Source organism: Schistosoma mansoni, chromosome 1 (assembly GCF_000237925.1).
Source record: "Schistosoma mansoni strain Puerto Rico chromosome 1, complete genome".
NCBI lineage: Eukaryota > Metazoa > Platyhelminthes > Trematoda > Strigeidida > Schistosomatidae > Schistosoma > Schistosoma mansoni.
Window position 1 is genome coordinate 28686972 of NC_031495.1, and position 22732 is coordinate 28709703.

General features: G+C 37.5%; 1 protein-coding gene across 1 annotated transcript; it reads left to right on the forward strand.

The window, feature by feature from the left end:
• The first annotated feature begins 13701 nt into the window (after positions 1 to 13701).
• On the forward strand, positions 13702 to 15119 carry Smp_025860 (hypothetical protein). Its single transcript, XM_018793941.1, has 3 exons — positions 13702 to 13826; positions 14758 to 14865; positions 14956 to 15119. Exons 1-3 carry the CDS (start codon positions 13724 to 13726, stop codon positions 14982 to 14984), a joined length of 240 nt encoding a protein of 79 aa, XP_018648403.1. The 5' UTR covers positions 13702 to 13723; the 3' UTR covers positions 14985 to 15119.
• The last annotated feature ends 7613 nt before the right edge of the window (positions 15120 to 22732 follow it).

The following is a 22732-nucleotide window of genomic DNA, read 5'->3' on the forward strand; positions in this document are numbered from 1 at the left end:
CCACTTAGAAACAGACCTTGAAGTATTAGTATGGTGGCCTAATAAAACAACAAGACATGGGATACAGTACGTCGATTACGTCGCTTCTAATGCTATTAAACCGTGTATTGTAAGACAGAAGACTCGGATTCGTAGGGCAACACCTTTAATTAGTTTCTTACAGATGCATAAGGAATGAAAACATAGAAAACATTAAAACTAGTCTTCAGTCTTCAGTAATAAGGACAGGAGGTCTCTTCATCTATATTATTACTTGCAGTTTGTTACACTGTGGAGGTCCAATCTCGTTTTGAATGTACCAACAGAAGGTGCTGATATTACATGCTCTGGTACAGAGTTCCAGTAATTCACTACTCGGTGAGAGAAACGAAATTCCAGACATAGACGATATGATCTCAGTTTTCGAAATTTCTTCGAATGTCTTCCCAAATGATAATTCCTAGACGGAAGGAGTTGATAGGGCATATTAGTACCAAGGTTATCGTTCAGGATGCGATAAGCCAATATTAAATCACCCCGTATTCTGCGGTAGGATAACGGAAATAGGTTGAGGTATCTCAGTCTGTCTCCATAAGATAGACCAGATATGCCTTTTACCATTTTAGTCCCTCGACTTTGGACTCGTTTCAGCATATCCGCTTCATATTTGAAACAAGGACCCCTTGCTTTAATCCCATATTCCAAATGTGGTCGCAATAAAGCCGGGTATAATAATCTAAACATTTCCTCATCCAAATAGACCATAATGCCCTATGGCATTTTGCAGCAGCAGCCTTACGGTGACTGTCTGTTTTAAGATCATTGCTTAGTATGACTCCTAAATCTTTACAGTTTCTTATTTTAGGTAGCACAAATCCACATATTGTGTAGTAATACGAATCATCGTAGTTATCTAGTTGCATCATCACATTCTTGTTAGGATTCACTTCCAGTGATCACCCGTCCATCCATGCCACTAATGAGTTAGGATCATCCTGTAATACTATTTTATCTGATATGCTGTATATGGGTCTCCAAATCTTTATGTCATTGGCGAAGAGTAGGATGGACGACTTATCTACAGTTGATAATTCACTTACATAAAGCAAAAAGAGAAGAGGATCGAGCACAGTGTGTATTGGGGAACTCCACTTTTTACAGGTTCTCACGATGAGAAAGCTCCATTAACTCTTACCTTTTGTCTCCTGTAATGAAGAAAGTCACTTATCCAGTCTTCTCTTGCAATGAGAAGATTTGTCAAACATGGTATGCCTTTCCGAAAACCATGTTGTTCCCCGGATAAAAGATTATGTCCTTCCACATAGTTTATAACAGCCATCCGAATAATTTTTTCCATCATTTTTACAAATGCGCTAGTTAAGCTAACGGATCGATAGATACTAACTAAATCTCTACTCCCAGCCTTATACACCAGACTAATTATCGCGTCTTTCCTGTCTCTGGGCAATCTGGACTGCCTCGCTAAAGGTTCAGCAATCACATCTGTTGGGGCTTTCATAATCCTAGGATGAATATCATCATGACCACTGTACTCATTAAGTTTGGGGTGCTAAAGTTGTATTAAGACAGCACCTCTTCAATAACTACAGAGTTCATCAACAAGCCGCCACAATCACAATGAACTCCTTTAGAGTTATCTGGTAAGATGCTACAGATATATTCTCCGAGCTTCTCTAAATCATGCACGTGTCTAATTTTGGGATTGGGATCGTTTAACGCCAGCGAATTACCCACAATAATATTCGATGCGATTAAATTCTTCTTACTCACGCTAGGATGGAGTTCTGCCTTAATATAAGAGTTTAGTAGTGTATTATGTAACTCAGAATGCGAGTTCACCAATGACTTACCAACCGAGTGCGTATTACTTTTAGCTTTTTTTCTCTTCTTTTTCTCCATACTGCTGTCCATTTTTCATCGCTCATGACAGGCACACTGGGACTACTTGGGACGGTGACAGTTTGATCCGGGTCTTCAATTTCCACTAGAGATTCATGACTACCTGTTATGACTGTTTTATATACTCCTCATTACGACCCAGCTACATGTATTGCTTAGTATTCTTGGACACCAAAACACTCGACCAGTCCCCAAATCGGAACATGGTTGAACATGGATGAAATTATATTCCGAATAACAAGGATAGATGAAATTAAGCGCGATAAGAAATACGTTAGTATATTTATAGATTTTACATGAGAAGATCCTAGAGTCTTCTCCAAGCATCGACTAGAGCTGATTGAATAAGAATTAGCTAATCAGCGTGCGGCAACACAACCGTGCATGAAACATTCTTTTATTCAATCTATGTCCCGCTAACACTACCCATGTCAATATCAAGTGGCGCTCCACTCCTCGCTAGAGTTAACGGAAATTTCACTTTTCCGTCAGTCACAGTAGGGCGTTTAACGTGCCATTTAACAGCACGTACAACACTGACATATTCTTCACTGTCAGTACTTGTGTTACCAGCGCAACCACTATCTTTCTTTTTGCAGGACGATGCTAATAAGCTCATAGCCTCCTGGATTAGTAACGTTCTATTTGTACAGCAAAACATGCAAAGCCAATGCGAACTGGGCTTAGAGCATCTTTTGTATGCAGCCGGACTAAGACGGGCATACATCTTATGGAACCACTTTTTACATTCATCACACTGCATCCCTTCATCCACTAGGGAATAAACAATCCGCCTATACACAACAATAAGTACTGCCAACCACTGTAATCAGATTATGATTTAAAACACAATATGATCACAATAGGAACACAAGTATCAGAGTCGAAGAGAAAGAATGTACCGCAAGACAGAGTTTAGCAAAACTTCAAACCTTAACCGAAATACTTCGAGTGAAAGTAGACCCAGAGTGTTTTTTGATGCAACAAGTACACAAAAGCAACGATAACCACAACAAGTACGGAATCGCTGCCGTTTTTGAAACACTCAGTAAACTATGTAGAAACTGGGTTATTCGAAGTTTGGCAATGCCTTAACCAGTAACACGTTTTTGATCGATGTATGCCAACCTGATCAAATTGGAAGCCGAAAATGGAAGGGTTTGAATATATATTTGGAAGGCCGTCGGTTATGTCGAGGAACGTTTGATCTAAGCTGGATAATTGTTGAAAGGGATGCGTAGCACGGCACACCCACTTGTGATCTGGTGTGGATGCGTGACCTAGCGTCTTCAGCTAGGTGTGTCCGTTAAGATTAATGTAGTCACTATCAAATGTTGAAGAATAACATAAGAATTGATTTTGGGGGTTTATTTGCCACTACAAACATGTTGATATATGGTGCTCATGACATGCACTGAGCTCTGGAGTTCCACTGGATGAAAATTCAATAAAAAATCAACTTTATCACGTCCTATGAAGCTGTTGAGTGTCTCTCTTATTTAAGATATAATATTGATGAATGATTTTATGCATGAAGTTAGTTTTACTTGATTTGAAACCTTTGATTAATTTACCTCTGCCTCTTCTATGTTAAAAGAACGATACATGTAGTTTGACCCGTCTCTCGTTATACGGCAGCTTTGTGCTTGTGAGAGTCGACTTATTCAGGATTGTTTGAAAATCATTTAACAACTCTTTTTTAGTCTGAGCCTGACCGTCTGTCCACAATATTAAGGTGTAGGTCTGACAAATAATAATATTTACGTAGCCAAGAGCCCTGCGGTTAGGCAAGGGGGGTTCTAACCTTTTTATGGCACTTGCCTGTCAATATGCAGTGGCCTTTAATTACTGGCCGGTAACAGCTTTCATAACAACATGTTAGGATAACGGGTCGCTCGGTATTTAAATAAAGACAGAACAAATATTGATGCAGAATAGTATGAATTCATTATATTTCGTGGTTTCTCATCAGCTGCTTACAACCAAATATGTATTAGAGTTTTAGCATTGAGGTAATAAATAGTATGGAACAATGGACATAGTTGAACTATTTATTTATTCATTATTAGCTTCACCTAATATTGTATTATTGGTACAACAAATAATTCTCAGCACAAAATATTTCAGCGAGTTTACATTTTCTATTTCTTGGTCGATATTGACGACAAATACTGAGTGATCCTCAGTTAGATATTAGCATTTCAAAGGTCCAAATCTGAATAATATTCATTCTTTTTTAATGCACATTGCCAGGCATCACGAGATCTCCAATTGTAACTTGCACAGCGAAAAGGGTGCATAAAAGGCACTATTTTTCCGTCAATTAGTTGTGACGGTTGATTTGTTTACATACATCTTTGTGTGCATTCTCTAAGAGTATCGACACACCTATTCTATAAAAATTAATAACAAATGATCTCTATTCGTCCTATAAACCTATAGTTTGCCACTGAACTAATGGAGATTGAGACAGTGAATTCATAGTGATACAGGAATATTAAAAGAGGGCAGGGAATTGTGATTAAGAATAAGGGTTGCTGTTTCTCTAAATTATGTTGGCTTTCATGTTAAAATCCCCAAGTTTATATGTCAACTCCAAGTCCTGTCATAACATGTCGTTCATTTGAAACTTCTGTCCTCCTGTTGGTAATGATAAGCTAAGGACTGACTGTTGTTCAGTGAAACACTAGTGTATTGGTTGTGAAGATTGTTGAACTTTTAAAAGCCTGATGCAGACGTAAAGGCGAGGATTGGCGAAGCGACAATAGCATTCCTACAACTGAAGAACATATGGAACTCAAAACAACTGTTAACCAATATCAAAGTCATAATCTTCAATACGAACGTCAAGATAGTTCTACTGTATGGATCTGAAACCATCCGCAAGAACGTACGAGTATTTTTAAACACTTTTGTACACCAGGTACTCAACATCGAATGGTCGGATACTATCAGCAATAGCCCTCTGTGAGAGAGAACAAACCAGCTTCCATCTGGAGAGGGAATTAGGAAAAGACGTTTGAAGTGGGTGGGACCCACGTAACGTAAATTACCAAACGGCATCACGAAGCGAGAGCTAACCTGGAATCCCGAAAGGAAACGGAGAAGAGGAAGATCAAAGAACTCACTGTGTAGAGAATTGGGGGCAGACATCAAATGGATGAATAGCAGCTGGGAAGGATTGCGTGAACCTAAGTACTGTAACACCGATAAGAAGCGTATTAACAATGGCACCAGCATCAATCGTCTTGAAGCCGCATACTCAGAAGGATACTCAAATATTGTTGACACGTAAACGATAACTACACGTGAAATACCACGTAACTCTTCGTTTCGTCTCGATTCTTTCTTTGTATTGCTGTATCAAAAAAGACGAAAACACACCTCTATAATACACTAATATATATATATATATTACAAGAGAATACAAAAATATTTCTTGATTATCAATATGCTTATACGTGTGTGGGGTGTTTATGTGGTCCAATGATTTCTTTGTATTGAGGACTGTTTTGATTTTGAATTCCGAATACTGTACATTTGTTCGTGCTCAACTAATACTACTTGATTAAATTACTTATTCCTGGGATTACTAGTTCATACTATAATTCAAATACTTTCAAATATCACATTGGCATCGCAGTAGGGCCTGTGATGAAACGGTTGGATGTAAATTCAGATTTTAATACTTTTGAGGATTACATGGAGAGGTTCGAAACCTGGGCTATGACCAAGGAAGATGATGATTTTATTATTGTGGCCCTTTTCTTTATGTTCATCGGAAAAGAAGCATACAGCTTAATAAAGACTCCGGCAATTTCAGACAAGCCGATTTCACTCCCTTATGAAAATCTCAAGCAAATACTGCTGGACCATGTAAAGTATACAAAGCTCGAAAACCACAAATGAGAAAAGTTCAATGATATGGCTCGCCAGAACATCAGGAATTCCACTACTTTACTACGTCGTCGCAGTCCGATATATGATGAAGGTTATTCAGATAACAGTTCACTAAATTGGGAAACAGTTCTCCAAGATGAGCTCAAGTTTGGTAAATGCTTGTTCTGTGGCAAGTTCCACGTATGTGATCGATGTGTATCTCGTAATTCTGAATGCTTTAAATGTGGAAAATCTGGCAACATTCAGTCAGTTTGTAATACCATGGTTCAATTCGCTGAAGTTATTGCTAAAATTGTGATCCTAATAGGTTGGATGTTCCCAATGATCACTCACCTTAATCCAAGAACTCTAGAAGCGCTATAACGTCACAAAACAATCCAGAGTTGAATGAAACTGATGTGTGGGCGAGAATGACAATGATTGGTTGTCTCGATGAGTCAGACATCAGATAGGATGACAGGTGTTATGTGTTATGTATATATTCCCCTATCCTTATTATGTATTGACTGTTCCTTGTTGATGGACACTTATTGATTGACTGTTCTTTGTGTCGGATTTTGGTGTGGAAATATATTGACGTTGTAGTCAGGCTAATCTCGTGTTCTTGATCTGAGTTGTGTTGAAGTCCTGTAGAATAGACACTGGGTGGGAATCTAGTGTAGATATTCGTCTAAGGTAAATTAACGTCCCATATACGTGTAAGAAGTGAAAGGACTGTCATAACAGAAACCCCTAGAGTTATAATCTGCATCCTACGTTTATAACAATTGGCGACGGCATCCTTAAGTTTATAACAATTGGCGACGGTGATTAAAACGGATCTACGCTTACATATTTAGTTAAAGTGAATTTTGTATCAAGAAAATGGATGATCTGAAAACCTTGTTGCAACAGCAAAATTCTCTAATCGAATTATCAGTCAAAAGTATGTCAATATCCTCAAAAACAAATGTGTCTAATTCCACTATGACTCCGGATTCTATTGCTAATTCAATAGCTGAATTCAGATTTGATCCAGAAAGTGGAGTTACTTTTGAGGCGTGGTTTAGACGCCATGAGGATTTATTTAATAATGAATGTAAAGAGTGGGACGAAAGTTCAAAATTGAGATTATTATTGAGAAAGCTCGGAGTGTCCGAACATGAAAAATTCTGTAATTTTATCCTCCCAAAAAAGCCAACCGACATAACGTTCAAAGAAACAGTTGAATGCCTGACACGTATATTTGGAGAACGGTCATCAATTTTTCACACTAGATACCAGTGTCTTCAACTTGTAAAGAAAGTACAGGACGATTACGTAACGTATGCAAGCATCGTGAACCGGGAATGTGAACGGTTCCGTTTGCAGGAAATGTCCTCAGATCAGTTCAAATGCCTTATTTTTGTATGTGGATTACAATCTTCAATAGATGCAGATATTAGAACACGGATTCTAACGAGAATCGAACAAGATCCTAATATCGGTCTACAATCAGTATCTGAAGAGTGTCAAAGAATGGTTAATTTGAAGCATGACACAAATCTCGTAGAAAGGAACAGTGAACACGTTGGAGTTAAAGTTTTGCGTAAATCTTTTAACGAAAATAAAGATTCGAACTCCCAGAAAATCCCAAACCAAGTGAAACCTAAAACGTCATGTTGGCGATGTGGTAAGTGTCATTCTGCCAATGTTTGCTACTTTAAAAAACGAGTATGCTTTCAATGTGGTAAATATGGTCATGCTCAAGTATGTTGTAAAAGTAAACCAAAGGTTTCTGACCGTGAGCATAAGTTCCGTAAACGAAATAAGATGCAGACTTCAAAATCAATACCGCATAACTCAAATGTTCTGGCCACAAAAAGTGACCAATTCTTATCCAAAAGGAAGTATGTAACCATCTTTTTCGATGGCAAACCGGTCAAACTGCAAGTCGATACTGGGTCTGACATAACATTAATTTCTAGAGAAACTTGGATTAAAATTGGTCGACCCCGATATCAACCTACATGTTATAATGCCAAGAGTGCATCAGGAACTAATATTACTCTTCTTGGAGTAATACAGCTACCTCTCACACTAGGTGAAAAGACTATGACCGGGAAATGTTATGTATCTGGGAACTGTCATACCAACCTATTGGGTATTGATTGGATTGATAGATTTGGTTTATGGGACTTGCCGTTGAGCACTGTCTGCAATATGACTACTTCACCAGTACCGTGATCGCTGTCAAGTGACTTTAGTCGTTTGTGTGTTAAAGAATTGCGTGATAAGTTTTCAGATATTTTTGAGGATAAATTGGGACTATGCGTAAAAGTAAAGGCTCGTATGTATGTTCAACAGGAAGCAAAACCTGTGTTCCTTCCTAGGAGACCTGTACCTTATTCGATTACTGATGCCTTGGATGCAGAACTTGACAGACTACAGAGTTCTGGGGTTATCTCTCCTGTAAATTATTCTGCATGGGCAACACCATTAGTGGTTGTAAGGAAGTCTGATGGTAAATTACGTGTATGTGGAGACTTCTCCACTGGGTTAAACAAAGCACTACAGGACCATTTATACCCCTTACCCATCCCAGAGGATTTATTTAGTAAGTTGAATGGGTGCTCCGTATTTTCGAAGATTGATTTTTCGGATGCATATCTACAAGTGGAAGCCGAAGAAGACTGTAGATTCTTGCTGACCGTGAACACACACCGAGGATTGTTCCAATATAATAGACTGCCTTTTGGTATAAAATGTGCCCCGGCAATTTTTCAACAAGTCATGGACACCATGTTAAGCGACGTTCCGTTTGCCATGGCATATATGGATGATATTATTATTGCCAGTAGGAATGAAAAAGAACACTATGATCATTTACAAGAAGTTTTTGCTCATATTCGAGAGTATGGTTTTCGTATAAAAGTAGAAAAGTGTTCATTTTTTATGTTAAGTATTAGATATTTAGGAACAATTATCGATTCTTATGGACGTAGACCCGATCCTGAAAAGATACATGCCATTGTGAATATGCCAGCTCCATCTAATGTTAAAATGCTTCAGTCATTTTTAGGAATGATTAACTATTATGGTCATTTTGTGCCAAATATGCATGCCCTGCGTGCTCCATTGAATGCACTGTTAACTAAGAACACCAAATGGAACTGGAATAAAGGATGTCAAGCGTCCTTTGAAAAAGTAAAACAGATCTTGGCGTCTGACTTATTGCTCACTCATTATGACCCAAAACTTGAGTTAATTATGGCGGCTGATGCATCTGATTACGGCATTGGAGCGGTGATTCTTCATAAGTTTCCTAATGGTTCACAAAAGCTATTTTCCATGCTTCACGCACCCTTACTGCGGCTGAAAAGAATTACAGTCAAATCGAAAAGGAGGCTTTAGCCCTAGTGTTTGCGGTCAGAAAATTCCACAAGATGCTATACGGTAGGAGATTTACCCTGCAAACTGACCATAGACCGTTGTTGGCCATATTTGGCGCTAGGAAAGGATTACCCATCCACACTGCAAATCGGCTGACTAGGTGGGCTACTATGTTGCTAGGATATGACTTCGAATTGCTGTATAAGCCGTCAGCTCGTATGGGTCATGCAGATGGGTTGTCAAGGTTAATCGCTAATAACCGTAAGTTAGAGGAAGATTGCGTGGTTGCTTCTATATCAATTGAACCGGAAATAAAAAGAGTGTTCTGTGATGCTATCAGAATCCTACCAGTAGCGGCAGAAGCAGTTAAAGGAGCCACGGCTAGTGATCCTCTACTTAAAAGAATAAAAGAAGCTGTTTTAAAGGGTTGGAAACAGGACAAAGCTGATTGAGAGTTTCACCAATTTTTCTTGAGACGTGAGTCTATATCGATTTATGATAATTGTTTGATGTATGGTGAACGTGTTGTTATCCCTAAATCTCTTCAACTTTTTGTGCTTAAACAGTTTCAAATTGGTCATCCGGTAATGAACAGAATGAAAGCAGTTATGCGTAGTTATGTCTATTGGCCATTCATGGATAGGGCTGTGGAAGAATACGTATTGAGATGTCGGCGATGTGCCGAAGTTGCAAAAGATCCCCCGAAAGTAGAATCCCAGCCATGGCCAGAAACGACAAAGCCTTGGGTTCGATTACACGTTGATTATGCTGGACCGATAAGTGGACAATATTTTTTGGTGGTGGTAGATTCGTACTCGAAATGGCCTGAAATTTATGTGGTACGAAGACCATCTACGTCTGAAACACTGCTACATCTGAGACAACTATTTGGTAGGTTTGGTACACCTAATGTTTTGGTTTCAGATAACGGAACGCAGTTCACGTTGTTAGAGTTTACGGAGTTCTGTAAACAGAATGGAATCGAACACGTTAGAACTCCACCGTATCACCCTAAGTCGAACGGGCAGGCAGAGAAATTTGTTGATATTCTTAAACGAGCTCTCTTAAAGATGGGAGGAGAAGGCAACGTAGAAGAGGCTCTGCAACAATTTCTCATTTCTTATAGAATTACACCGAGTCCAAACTGTCGAGACGGGAAATCTCCAGCCGAAATAATGTTTGGCCGACCGATTAGAACATTTTTTGATGTTTTGAACCCGAAAGACAGAATGAGTGGACTACAAAAAAATAAGAAAGGGAATTGCCCAAAAATTCGAGAGTTCAAAGTAGGTGACTCAGTCTATGCACGGGATTTCCGGCCTGGCAAGCCAAAATGGATATTTGGGTTTATAAAAAAACGACGTGGTACAGTATTATATGAAGTGATGGTCGAAAATACACTAATTATTAGACATGTAAATCAACTGCGAGATAGAAAATGTGTTTATGAGTCATCTAAACTCAAACCATTACCAATGGAAGTATTATGTGATACATTTGATATTCCACCACCACCACAAGTTGAAATGAGAAAAAATGATCTAGAATCAGAAGTTAGACGAAGGTCATTCAGGAAACGGAAACAAACGAAATTTTTTCAAATAGACCCTAAAGTGAAATCATACGATCAAACTTCGCGAGGGAGGTGATGTGTGGGCGAGAATGACAATGATTGGTTGTCTCGATGAGTCAGACATCAGATAGGATGACAGGTGTTATGTGTTATGTATATATTCCCCTATCCTTATTATGTATTGACTGTTCCTTGTTGATGGACACTTATTGATTGACTGTTCTTTGTGTCGGATTTTGGTGTGGAAATATATTGACGTTGTAGTCAGGCTAATCTCGTGTTCTTGATCTGAGTTGTGTTGAAGTCCTGTAGAATAGACACTGGGTGGGAATCTAGTGTAGATATTCGTCTAAGGTAAATTAACGTCCCATATACGTGTAAGAAGTGAAAGGACTGTTATAACAGAAACCCCTAGAGTTATAATCTGCATCCTACGTTTATAACAATTGGCGACGGCATCCTTAAGTTTATAACAGAAACCCATAATCATTGTGGGACATAAGTTTCTCATCAACCAACTTCTTATCAGATTTCTCGTGTTATTGTTCCAGATATGGTTTGTCACAATGATTCACATACTTCTGATGAAATTTCTTACAACTCTGAGAATAATATTTTGAATGAGTCAAATACTGATCAAAAAACCGGATTCAGTTTTGGTTGATGCTTATTTTTCTCATGATCCATTATTCTCTAATGAAACTCTTAATAAATTTTGTGAAAATATTTCAAGAGAATCAAATCCTGATGTCACATCATATATTATTTGTCCTCATAGTTCATTTGCTTCTTGTGGGAAACTTAATACGAAGCACGAGTACTAAGTGAGCTTGATTTTCGTTACAATTGGGATAACTTCAAATCAACTGTTGTTTATACTTATCATGAAGTCACTTCTAATGAATACTCTAGTCAATATATGAAGTATGTTCTGAATGAAGTCTAATTATTTATAACTTGGGGATATGAAGATCCAACATTATTTCGTGGGGGAGGATAATGTTGGAAAATCTATGGTCCCAACTCTAGCTATCAATGGTTCCAGTGCACAACCGACATGTGATTGTATACAATTCCAAGACGCAGGTGAGTCCGTTCTAATTTTGGTTGTTAATTCTAATACTAACAAGTGCATTCTAGATAATACAGAGTCTATATTCAATACACTGTCGAACAGACGTAAGATGAACTTAAGAAGACGTACAATCGATTACAGACACTTATACTTCAATTTAAGCTGTGGCGGATGTGGACCAACGATTTCTTTGTATTGAGGACTGTTTTGATTTTGAATTCCGAATACAATGTAGATGGCGTCGAGTCGAGTTGGACTATGATCACCACTACAATACGATTACGCGCCCAGAATCGACGTGGTCCCCTCAATAACTCGCAACTCAGAAGGCTGCAATTAGTCCAGGTAGAGTATATTTATTGGCGATCTCGTTGTATCGAAAGAATACCGAGACGTGCCAACGAGTACAGGCAAAAAGGGCAGAGCGTAAGAGAATTCAAACCAAACCAGGTGGATAGCGGAACAAAAAGTGAGTTTGATACAGTTAGACAAGTACAGTAAAACAATCGCTGGTACAATTGGTTACAATAATAATAATTGTTTCTATTATTCCAATCGTGTTCTCATCGAGACAAGCCGGTCACTACAACAGTACATTCGTTTGTGCTAATCTAATACTTCTTGATTAAATTGCGTTATTCCTGGGATTACTAGTTCATACTATAATTCAAATTCTCTTAAACATCACAGTGTGTAATCTTTTTCCAAAAAATATTCATTGTGCGAAAACCGCTTCTATGCTATTTCATGCTTACGAAACGCATACATATAAGTTTACTTTCCTTTTTTCGCCCGTCTTGTGTCCTTACGCATGTGTAAGTGTAATTTGACATGGAGTTACAAATCCAGTTTTTCCTTTTTCAGGAAAGCTGGGAAGGATGTAAAACCGACGACAAAGAGAAATTTTCATCTTACTTGTGTTTCATTAATATATTGTAACACATGGTCCTTTTCAGTAAGGAAAGGCGACCCAATGCTGCTGAACATAGCAAGCTATCGCAAGGGTTATTTACCAACGACAAACTCCTTGAGTTTAAACTTCCGACTGGTCACGTTTTAGGGTCACCATTACCCCAATATGGAGAGAGTGAGCTGAAGTGGCAACTATATCCCTAAAATCAATTCTTATGTTATTCTTCAACATTTGATAGTGACTACATTAATCTTAACGGACACACCTAGCTGAAGACGCTAGGTCACGCATCCACACCAGATCACAAGTGGGTGTGCCGTGCTACGCATCCCTTTCAACAATTATCCAGCTTAGATCAAACGTTCCTCGACATAACCGACGGCCTTCCAAATATATATTCAAACCCTTCCATTTTCGGCTTCCAATTTGATCAGGTTGGCATACATCGATCAAAAACGTGTTACTGGTTAAGGCCTATTCAAACACCGAATGCTTGCGGTATCCTTACATTCAAAAAAGTTGAACCAACTGAGGAATCGCATCAACGAGACTGATAAAGAAGATTCTGCATAATGTCATTCCTATACTGGAAATGAAACACCATTTCCTTGTAACACCACCCACAATTAATGAAATATCGTATTTTAATCGTATTTTGTTACGGTTTTGAACAGATCTCTTATTAAAGTAGGGAAATAGTTACAATCAGAAAGTCATTCCACAAGCAGAGTAGCTGGAAAAAGTAGATTAAATGGGTAAATTTCCTGTTAGCACTTCGATGATCCTGATTACCTTGACTACTTGATACCAAACAACTACAATATCGTTTAGAGTAGGGAGGTAAGTGCGTTGTACTTAAAATATCAACCTACAACAATACAATTACTTGATAGTATTCCTTTGTCAAACTTCTCAAGTTTTAAAAAAATTGCACATTGTTTTGTAGGCGTCTTTGTTTTACTACACTGAGAGATATACAATCAGATTAAAGATCTGTTTCAAATCGTACGCTATGGCTGACGCTGGGAAAGTACTAGAGGATATCGACAGTTTTGACAAACAGAAATTACGGCATGTTGAAACTGAAGAAAAAGTTGTATTGCCAAACAAAGAAGGTTAGAACCAAGAGTTGCTGTTTTTGCCTTTATACTGTCTGCCCATGTAATTGTGTTTGCAGTTTGGCACTCCCTCACTATCGCTTGTATCGATTCACGACCAAGATAAGATATTCTTTTAATCACATTATGGTGTTTTTTTTGTCTATAAGAAATGATTCAACTACTTCAGAACTGAATTCAGCATTTTGTTTGTGAGTAATTAAATTTAAGTTGAGCCTAGCTGCGATTGAGTTGTTGCTCAATCTTATGATTAAATGATCGTGTTACCAACTTTTTTTTATCACTTGAACTGACTGCGTGTAATCTTCCCGTTATTGTTTCTATAAGTTTTCCGAAGTCCTGACTGGTAACTGTTGCCATGATAATCCGTAGGCTTTAAACTTAATCAGGTTGTTCTGACCTGACCAATCAGTGCAAATCGTATTCACTCAAGCTATGTGCGGATTGGCATTCTTGTTGACCAACTGCTAAGCGTTATTTTGGATATTAAGGAGTACTGCTTATTACAGTAAAAGACTACACAGAAATATGGTCAAGGAAGTACGGTTGACAACTTGAAAAGCTACTTCAAGATTTGTAGGATGTAACGGGACTGCTCTGCTGTTTATTTTAAACAGACAGTTGACACTCCTGACCACACACAGCCAGCGACGTGACATAGGCGACAAATATTTCTCTCATAGCATGTTGCCAAATGTAAATATTAAGGGAAATAAATACCCAAGCTCATGGGATATTCAAGTACTTCACGAAACAGGGTGCACTTGTTTGTCGTAATCTTACTTTATTGTCTTTTTAATTGTGATATGTACGTACAACAAAGCTTACCAGTGGGACGTTTTGCCTCGTTACATAATTCGATAATGAAGCAACACAAGATTAGTAACCCAACTTCAAACCAATAATTTTGTTTGTCCCTTCTTTGCAGTTATTGAGAAGGAGAAAACTGAGAAACAGCTTCTACAAGAGATCGAAACACCACATTCTTTGAAACGTACTTCAACAAAAGAAAAGAACCCTCTTCCTACCAAGGAAGGTAAGACACTTCTATGGGACTTACTGAAATTGCATTCTAACCACAAAGTTTTGTGTAACAGTTCACTAAAACTCTTGTTTTTCGTTTTAGACATTGCTGCAGAAAAAGCTATCCACTGATCACCGATAAATGTTTCGCACATGTAATATGCGCCTTTCCCGAATCAGAACGTCTTTATTCTTTGCAGTTTTTTTTATTCGAAGCTTTCTGCATTATCATCTTAATTAATATAATACTATAAATTTCTATACTAAAAGACCTGTCGTTTTGTTGAAAATGTACGTGACTTATTTTCTACGGATCATAGCAAAAGTATAGTATTTCCTATCTTGGCTTATAAACTTCAGACATCTGATCCCTGTTTAAGCAGCATCACCCCTTAAATCCACAAATTCATTTCCTAATGTGGCATTTTGACACCCGTTTGTACCAGCATAAATTAACTGGTAACTCAAAGTGTATATTTTATGCGGTTTCTAAGTAATTGCCTGACTTCGTCCTAACTGGATCAAGTAGTTTTTATTAGTGACTTTGTTACGCTTGCTGATCTTTGTTGATCGTACTTGGTGAACTGTTTTAAGGATTGTGGCTACCTGTACTCGCTTCAGCGGTACAAATACTTAAATTGTGTTTACCTTCGTGACCATCGATAAATCTAGTACACTTTTGGCTTTCTTTTAGTGTATGTTTATAATTTACTATAAGTATACGTCTGGTCATTTACGTGGCTGGTTTTTTATGTGAAAATCTAAATGCGTTATAAAGCCATTGGGATGTCTAGTTTTGTCAATCATCAACCCACAGCTTTGTGCGCTTGAAAAAAGTAGCATGCAAGGGTGCTTCTTTAATATATCTAACGTTCGTGTTGCATTTCGACAGGTACCCGCATACACAGAGCAATCCGAACAGTGGTAGACTTAGATTTGTGTAGTAGTCGAAACTCGTCGTGCTGGAGGCATGTTGTTTCAAGTTGGCTTGTAATCACGGTTGTAGCGAAATCCAACAAAACTAAGTCCGCATGCGAATTTGGCACGAATAGCTATTGAGGCCCATCTTTTCTCATTTATCATTTCAAGTAGCTGACATGTACTGGTTAGCTGAGGGTCGTGAATGTTTCATCAGTCGACATGGTGTCCCTAGTATTCTGAAAAGTCCTCAAATATGAGTGATGTGCGGTGCCCCTTTCCTAGTGGAGGTTTCGCCATCGTTGTTTCTGGGGTCTTTCAGGCCAAGCTAACATCAACGTCGTAATGTACCAGTGTCTTTGATGATAATGGTTTCCTATGTAGGGACCGTAGGGTAATAGAAAGACGTACTTATAGTTTGGGAAGACACTGTCAACATTGAAGAATTATGTACAGGGAGACTCGATGACTAGGTCCAGACACCACTGTGTTTTGCTCCGTGGTCACTCGTCCAGAGTTGTGGAATAGCTTATTTCGTGGGCCCTCCACCGCGTCATGGTCAATCTTGGCGCCCACACACTGACAACACTAATTTCCCTTCCGAATATCAGTCAGTTTTTCTGGGGATGTTACCAAATCTCCTTGACCGCTTCGATCTGCTTGTGCAATCAGTTTCAACGATTTGAGCTTGGGAAACATCATTCTTTATCTCCTGAAACAACCCTGCGGGCTTCATATTGACGTTATAAACATTTAAGACTCCTAACAAGTCAGACGATAGGCCTCTAACATGAGTTGTAAGATACTATGCTGAGCTCATGCCTCACTCTCGGAACCAGCGTAGTGTTATCGCGTTTGGGAGTTGGAAGTAATCTCGGTCGCTAGTTGTTCCAGTTCGTAAGGAAAGACAAAAGTACTGTTGTGGTAACCAACGGAGGATCAGTATGTTAGATGTAATGCCCTAAAGATTAGTATTAATGATCACTTAACGCCTAAATAAGGCTCGTAAAAAGCAAACCCGAGAAAACCGGACTAATTTGGTTTTTGGACGTGTGTGTGTAGACCGGATGCACGCACCTCCTCAGGTTTTGGACAGATATACGTGACGACTACCAGACAAACTTGTATTTATCACTATGTGATTGTGGAGGTTGTTAAGTTTTCGGTTGTGACCGTGAGTCGGTCGATGTTGAACCACCACTGAAAACCTGGGGGCACCGGACGGCCGTCCCGTGCTAGTATGAGAATCCTCAGCAATGCACACCCACGACCCCGCACATGGGGTTCGAACCCAGGACCATGTGCCCACTAGTGACTAGCTTCGTGAGGGGATTCTCGGAGGTCTAGTGAGAATCTGTGACCAGTGGAGCTAATCCGTGTCAAATAGAGACAGTTATCCACCTCAGACAATGTGAGATGGTCGTGCAATCTCGTGGATTGGTTAACGTTAGACATTAAAACCACTGGATGCCGGCTTGGTGGTCTACAGGTTAAGCGTTCGCTAGCGAGACCGAAGGTCCTGGGCTTGAATCCCGTGTGCAGGATCGTAGACCCAAGCTACTGAAGAGTCTCGTACTAGGATGAAACGGCCGTCAAGTGCTTCCAGGTTTCCAATGGTGGTTAAGCACCGATTGCTTTGTGATGTCAATCAAAAGCTTGCATCTCTTGACCCAAAGGTGGCTTTTGACTCTGAGTCGACACGTTTTATGCCAGTGTCTGTCGCTGAATCGCGTGCCGTATAATGCACTAGAACATCACTGGTCGAGTCAGTGCCTACGGTGGACTGTCATTGGAATTGATGGTCATGTGTTGTTCATCGGGGTCGTCCACTCCTCGTTGGTTTGTCTCCTCTTAGACGATCCTTTGACAAAAATGCAGTCTCCTGAACTCACTAAACAACAATGCTGACATGTCTGAGGAGACGTGTTCTCATAAATTTAAACTGTTGTTTCCTGGTCGGTCTACGTCAACGCCCGAACTAATGATAGTGAAGTAGTTGAGTGTGCCAACCGCTTCATTCACCTTGGAAGTTTCATCAGCCATGATGGGATAGTGTCTCGCGAAATCTCAGTACGAATTCGGAAAGCCTAGTAGTATTTTACCAACTCACGTCAATTATGGTGTAGGCGAGATATTTCGTCTGTCAACTAAAGGACGAAGATACTGTGCAGCAGTTCATTCAGTTCCGCTCCATGGGTGCAAAATGTGGTTTTCAGAAATAGAAGACATTTGTAGACCGATGGTATTCGATCATAGATGTGTTCAAAACATTGCTCGTGCATTCTGGAACCATTGATTTAACAATTTAGAGGTTAGACAGACACTAAGTACTGGCTAGGTATGGTAAGTCGGTTGACGAGATAACGAAATTATACTGATTGAGATGGTGAGGATGTATATTGCATGTGCTCAGCAACCGACACCTTCGAAGGATTATACCTGGTGTAGGGGTAAACTGGAAGAAAGCTCACGGAGGCCAAACCAAAACGTGACATCAGTTCAAGAAGACACTGACATGGAACTGAGCCATCTAGGTAGGTCCAGATTACTGGGCTGAGATCCGAATAATTATCGTATCCAATCGTTACAAACTTTAGGTGATATAGCTCAAAACCGTTTGGAGGGGTGTGGGTGAATTCACTCTTAATGGCTACTAACTTTTTATCATCTCACTAATTTAAATATTATTGAGTCACGTTTTCGACACCTAGGTTTTTTATTACCGGTAATACATTCAGGCAGGCAGATGTCTATATAGTTTTATAAAAGGCAAGAATATCTCAGTTGGTAAGGCGTAATGGATACAGTCCTATGATGAATCAAACTTCTACAATATCATGTCCCAAATAAATGAGATATTTTAATAATTAGGTCTGTGGTTTGACAATTGTAATATACACAAAAGGCATTGACATCTCTAGTTCGACTATTGGCAGAACTATATCCTCACTGTTCGTATGATAGCTCTCATGAATAGTTCGAATATAAACGATCTAATTGACTTCCTTATGATCTATTTGTATACCTGACCAATTAATTGGAAACATGCTCTACAATATCCATAAAATATGGTCATTCCACTTTTGTCTACTGGGAGAAGTATCCGTCTTTGATGATTATTTGTGATATGGTATCTGTTATGAATTTAAAAAATAAAGAAGGCTGTATTCAATTCGTTATTGATTTTATGTTCGGCTTTTTATCACGTGATTTATCCACCAATCGAAATACGACTTTTCTAATCGTAATACTGTGCCAATCAATGACGTTCAGCTGGTATGAGCAGTCTAGCGTCTTTATTAGTCCCTTGTCCGCCTAGCCCTTTCGATAGAGTCCAGAACACCAATTACAGCTTCTGTTATGCGAATCGTTTATTTCAAACATACTCGGTTTATATACCAGACAGACAGACCTCATCACCTATAAAATAGAAAATAATATTTGTACAATATCAAGCCAAATGTGGCTGTGAACGTGGGATACAATAATCAATAAATTGAATATAATTTGGGAACATTAGATCGTGAAATAATAATTCATAGGTCAAAATGAAGCTTGTAATAAGATGAATATAGATATACATAATCTAATTACCCAATAGTTAAACCATAAGAATATACATAGAATAACCGTCCATTAATAGGTTCCGGAAATTACCCCTACTTATGTTTTCGCTAGAATATAACAGTATCTAAGGCAGAAATTAAGGTTTTTTCATTCTCCGACTGCTGAGTTAAATTAGGTCGATACCACACTTAATTTCATGGGTGCCGTTTACTGAATAAAGAATAAATGGTTAGTCATATTTAACGTTGATAAGAGCTAAAAGAAATACAAGCAATGAAGCGTATATAAAAGTGCAGTTTGTATTTGGACACTACCTCTTCGGTATCGTAAAACAGAAATGACTAAATGACAAGTTCTGAATCATAACCATCTCATGAAAGAAATCAAAACAGTTTTTCAAAAAGTCCTAAAAACACTTGTTAAAGAAATTGATACTACAATAATCACTAATATTCGAATGGGATTGAATGTTTTCTTTGTTCCTACTGAACTCTATGGTAGCTACTATTAGAATAGAATGACTAATGGAAATTAGCTCCTCCCTCCCCGCAGCAGCAACAAAACAACTTGCTACGATGACTTCATAAATTTATTCCTAAGAATTCTTTTTAGATTAGTTATGTGAAGAATTCATCTACAAAGAAATATCATGAGGACGTGAAATAGAGAAAGCATTGAATACTGACTTCCAAACAATATACAAATTTCGATATCCCGATATCAATGATATTTCGAAATTATTGAGTTAGATCCTATTGGTCTGTATTTTCAACTTTAGTTAACTTTTGATATAACAGTCTTTGATTAATGATATCAATAAGTTGATTTCATAGATTGTATAAATTTTCTATGAAACTTTACATACCCAATCACAAAATTTATTTTTAATAAGAACATTGTTATCATTAGTTAAGATAAACTTAGTGTAAGTTAATAAGTATCATTACCAAGTTTCGATTTGATAATTTCGAATAAATTGAGTATTGGATAGATTGTTATAAATAATATATTTGTAATATCCCAATGAGTAGATTTGGTTATTTATTCTCTGAAGAAGTGGTTTACACTGAGTCACGAAACGTCAGGAAATCGAATTTTTGTACTCATTGGGATATTACAAATATATTAATTTATTTATTAGTGCAAGTTAAATTTGTTTATACAACTTGAAACTGATTTTCACCACAAGGTGTGATATCACGATCAACGTTTATCATTTGATAAGTAACTTTTTTAATCTCGAAACTGCTCTTCTTTTTCAAAGTGCATGCAAATATCTTGTATCATAAAACGAATGAGTTACTAAACTCAGTTTCACAGAACTGACTTGATAATCTTGTAATAGCTATAAATTATGAAAGTGGATGATAATAATTTCTTTTCCAATGGACTCATATGTTAGGAATGTATTACCTGGGTAGAATTTTGTTAAAGAAAAATCTATGTAAAAAATAATATAGCAAAATCATTACCTTCATTACTCAATATGTACTTCTGTTCTTTTGTAAGCTTTTTCTCAGTACCTTATAGTTTAGTTATTTGTTGGAATTTATGAGCAACGTGTATTTTCATGAACAGTACAATTTTATTGAAAGTGAACTACAATTTACAGATACAGTACTAATAAAAGTGAACTATCTTAATTTTCTATAGTAATGATAGCATCACTATATATTGATTGACACGATCTTTTTTTAGGCAAAATGGATAGTGGGTTTCATGGTTTTCAAATTGAATCTAACTAGATCAGATATTAGAAACTAATCATTGGCTGAATCTCTAGCATATATATATATATATATATATATATATATATATTGTTGTATTGATAACTATCGGTTATTTGAAGACCTACTGGCATAAGACTAGTATTACAAATAACATGTAGAAGATAAATTGTAGCTAATGTTATTCTAGACATTCCCGGTTCCTTTTTTTATTATCTCCATATCGTGTCCAAGTTACATCCATGAAATTTATTCTAATCCTTTCACTGTAACTTAGTATGAACCATTGTCTCACTTTTCATTGATAAAAGGGATTCAGAATGAATCCATAATTTTCATTTTTTTAATGAATACAAACACACCTTTGTTTTTACAAAAATAGTTTTTATCACAAACTACTGCATAACTTCAGAAGCATTAAGAAAATCACGAAACAGTGAACACTTGTTTTGGTCTATTTATAAATTTCTCACGAGTTCGTATAAATGAGTCAGAAAAACGCGACTGAATTCAGGAATGGTGTCTAGGAGTATTATAATGAACGAGAACTTAGGTGGGGAAAACCAATTAATTGTTTAGTGTAAAATTATGCAGTCCCTTAGTAAAATATGAAAATCATACATTAAATACATCATTTGCACATCTACTTTGCGTTGTCCTTTACACACTCTATTGTTCCTCTAATTCTGTTCAGCCGTGATTTAAGATTTGATCATTACACAACAATTTTTACTCCTTAGTGAAAACTAATCTTCATAATGATTCACTTAAAAATGTAATTTAAACTCGAAGTGTTTGCACAATAATAATAGATTTGACAAAAAAAGGTTATCAAGTGGAATCCCAATCGCTGAAAAAGTCCCATTATATTAGAACACAACTATTTGAAATGAAATTTCAATGTTTAAGCGTTTTTATTATCTCAACGCACTTACAATGTTATTCAACCATTTAATTTTTTGTGGCCCTGTATCTGACTCCAGATCGATCGTATGAATGATTGTTATTGAGATATACATGTCGCCAATCCTCGTATCTTATTATCGACTTAATTCGCGTTGGTGAATAACGAAATTAAATAAGTCAAATATGAGAACGAAGTTTGAATATGTATATTTCATATGATTTGAGCAGGCAATCAGGGACACGAAACAAAGAGGAGAAAGCGAAGCAGATTGGAGAAGGCAAGTAAACCAACTCAGTTTATCCAGGCATGAATCAATATTTATAGTCACTCGAAAATAAGTTACAGACATGTGATGAATAGGATGAGAAGTGTACATATATACGGCTCATGTAAAAACTTGATAAGCGAATAATTGACAAGGTCAAAATGTGACTCAAAAAGAATGAACAGATTAGCATGTCTGGAAGCTAGAATAATCTATGTGGGTTGGCACACCAACCCACACTATAAATTTATGTTGTGAATCAATTATTAAACAATTTGGCTGGGACAATTAGATATTTTTGTTAAATGGAATAAATGATATGATTCATATCTGTGTATTCACTTTCTCTTGTGGTTTCATCTAATTCACATTCTAATAGATAATAAAGTGTAACATAAAAAAGAAGGTGGGTATTAGATCTTCTGACTTTGATGATTAGATTAATGATAAGTTTGCGTTACACTAATATATATTCCCTTGAAACCTCATATATATG

Excerpts from the sequence above, each read along its gene's own strand:
- Smp_025860 (XM_018793941.1), top strand. The coding sequence starts at position 13,724 with ATGGCTGACGCTGGGAAAGTACTAGAGGATATCGACAGTTTTGACAAA. Across the intron at positions 13,827-14,757 it reads TGTATTGCCAAACAAAGAAG|TTATTGAGAAGGAGAAAACT; the intron begins GTTAGAACCAAG and ends CCTTCTTTGCAG. Across the intron at positions 14,866-14,955 it reads CCCTCTTCCTACCAAGGAAG|ACATTGCTGCAGAAAAAGCT; the intron begins GTAAGACACTTC and ends TTTTCGTTTTAG.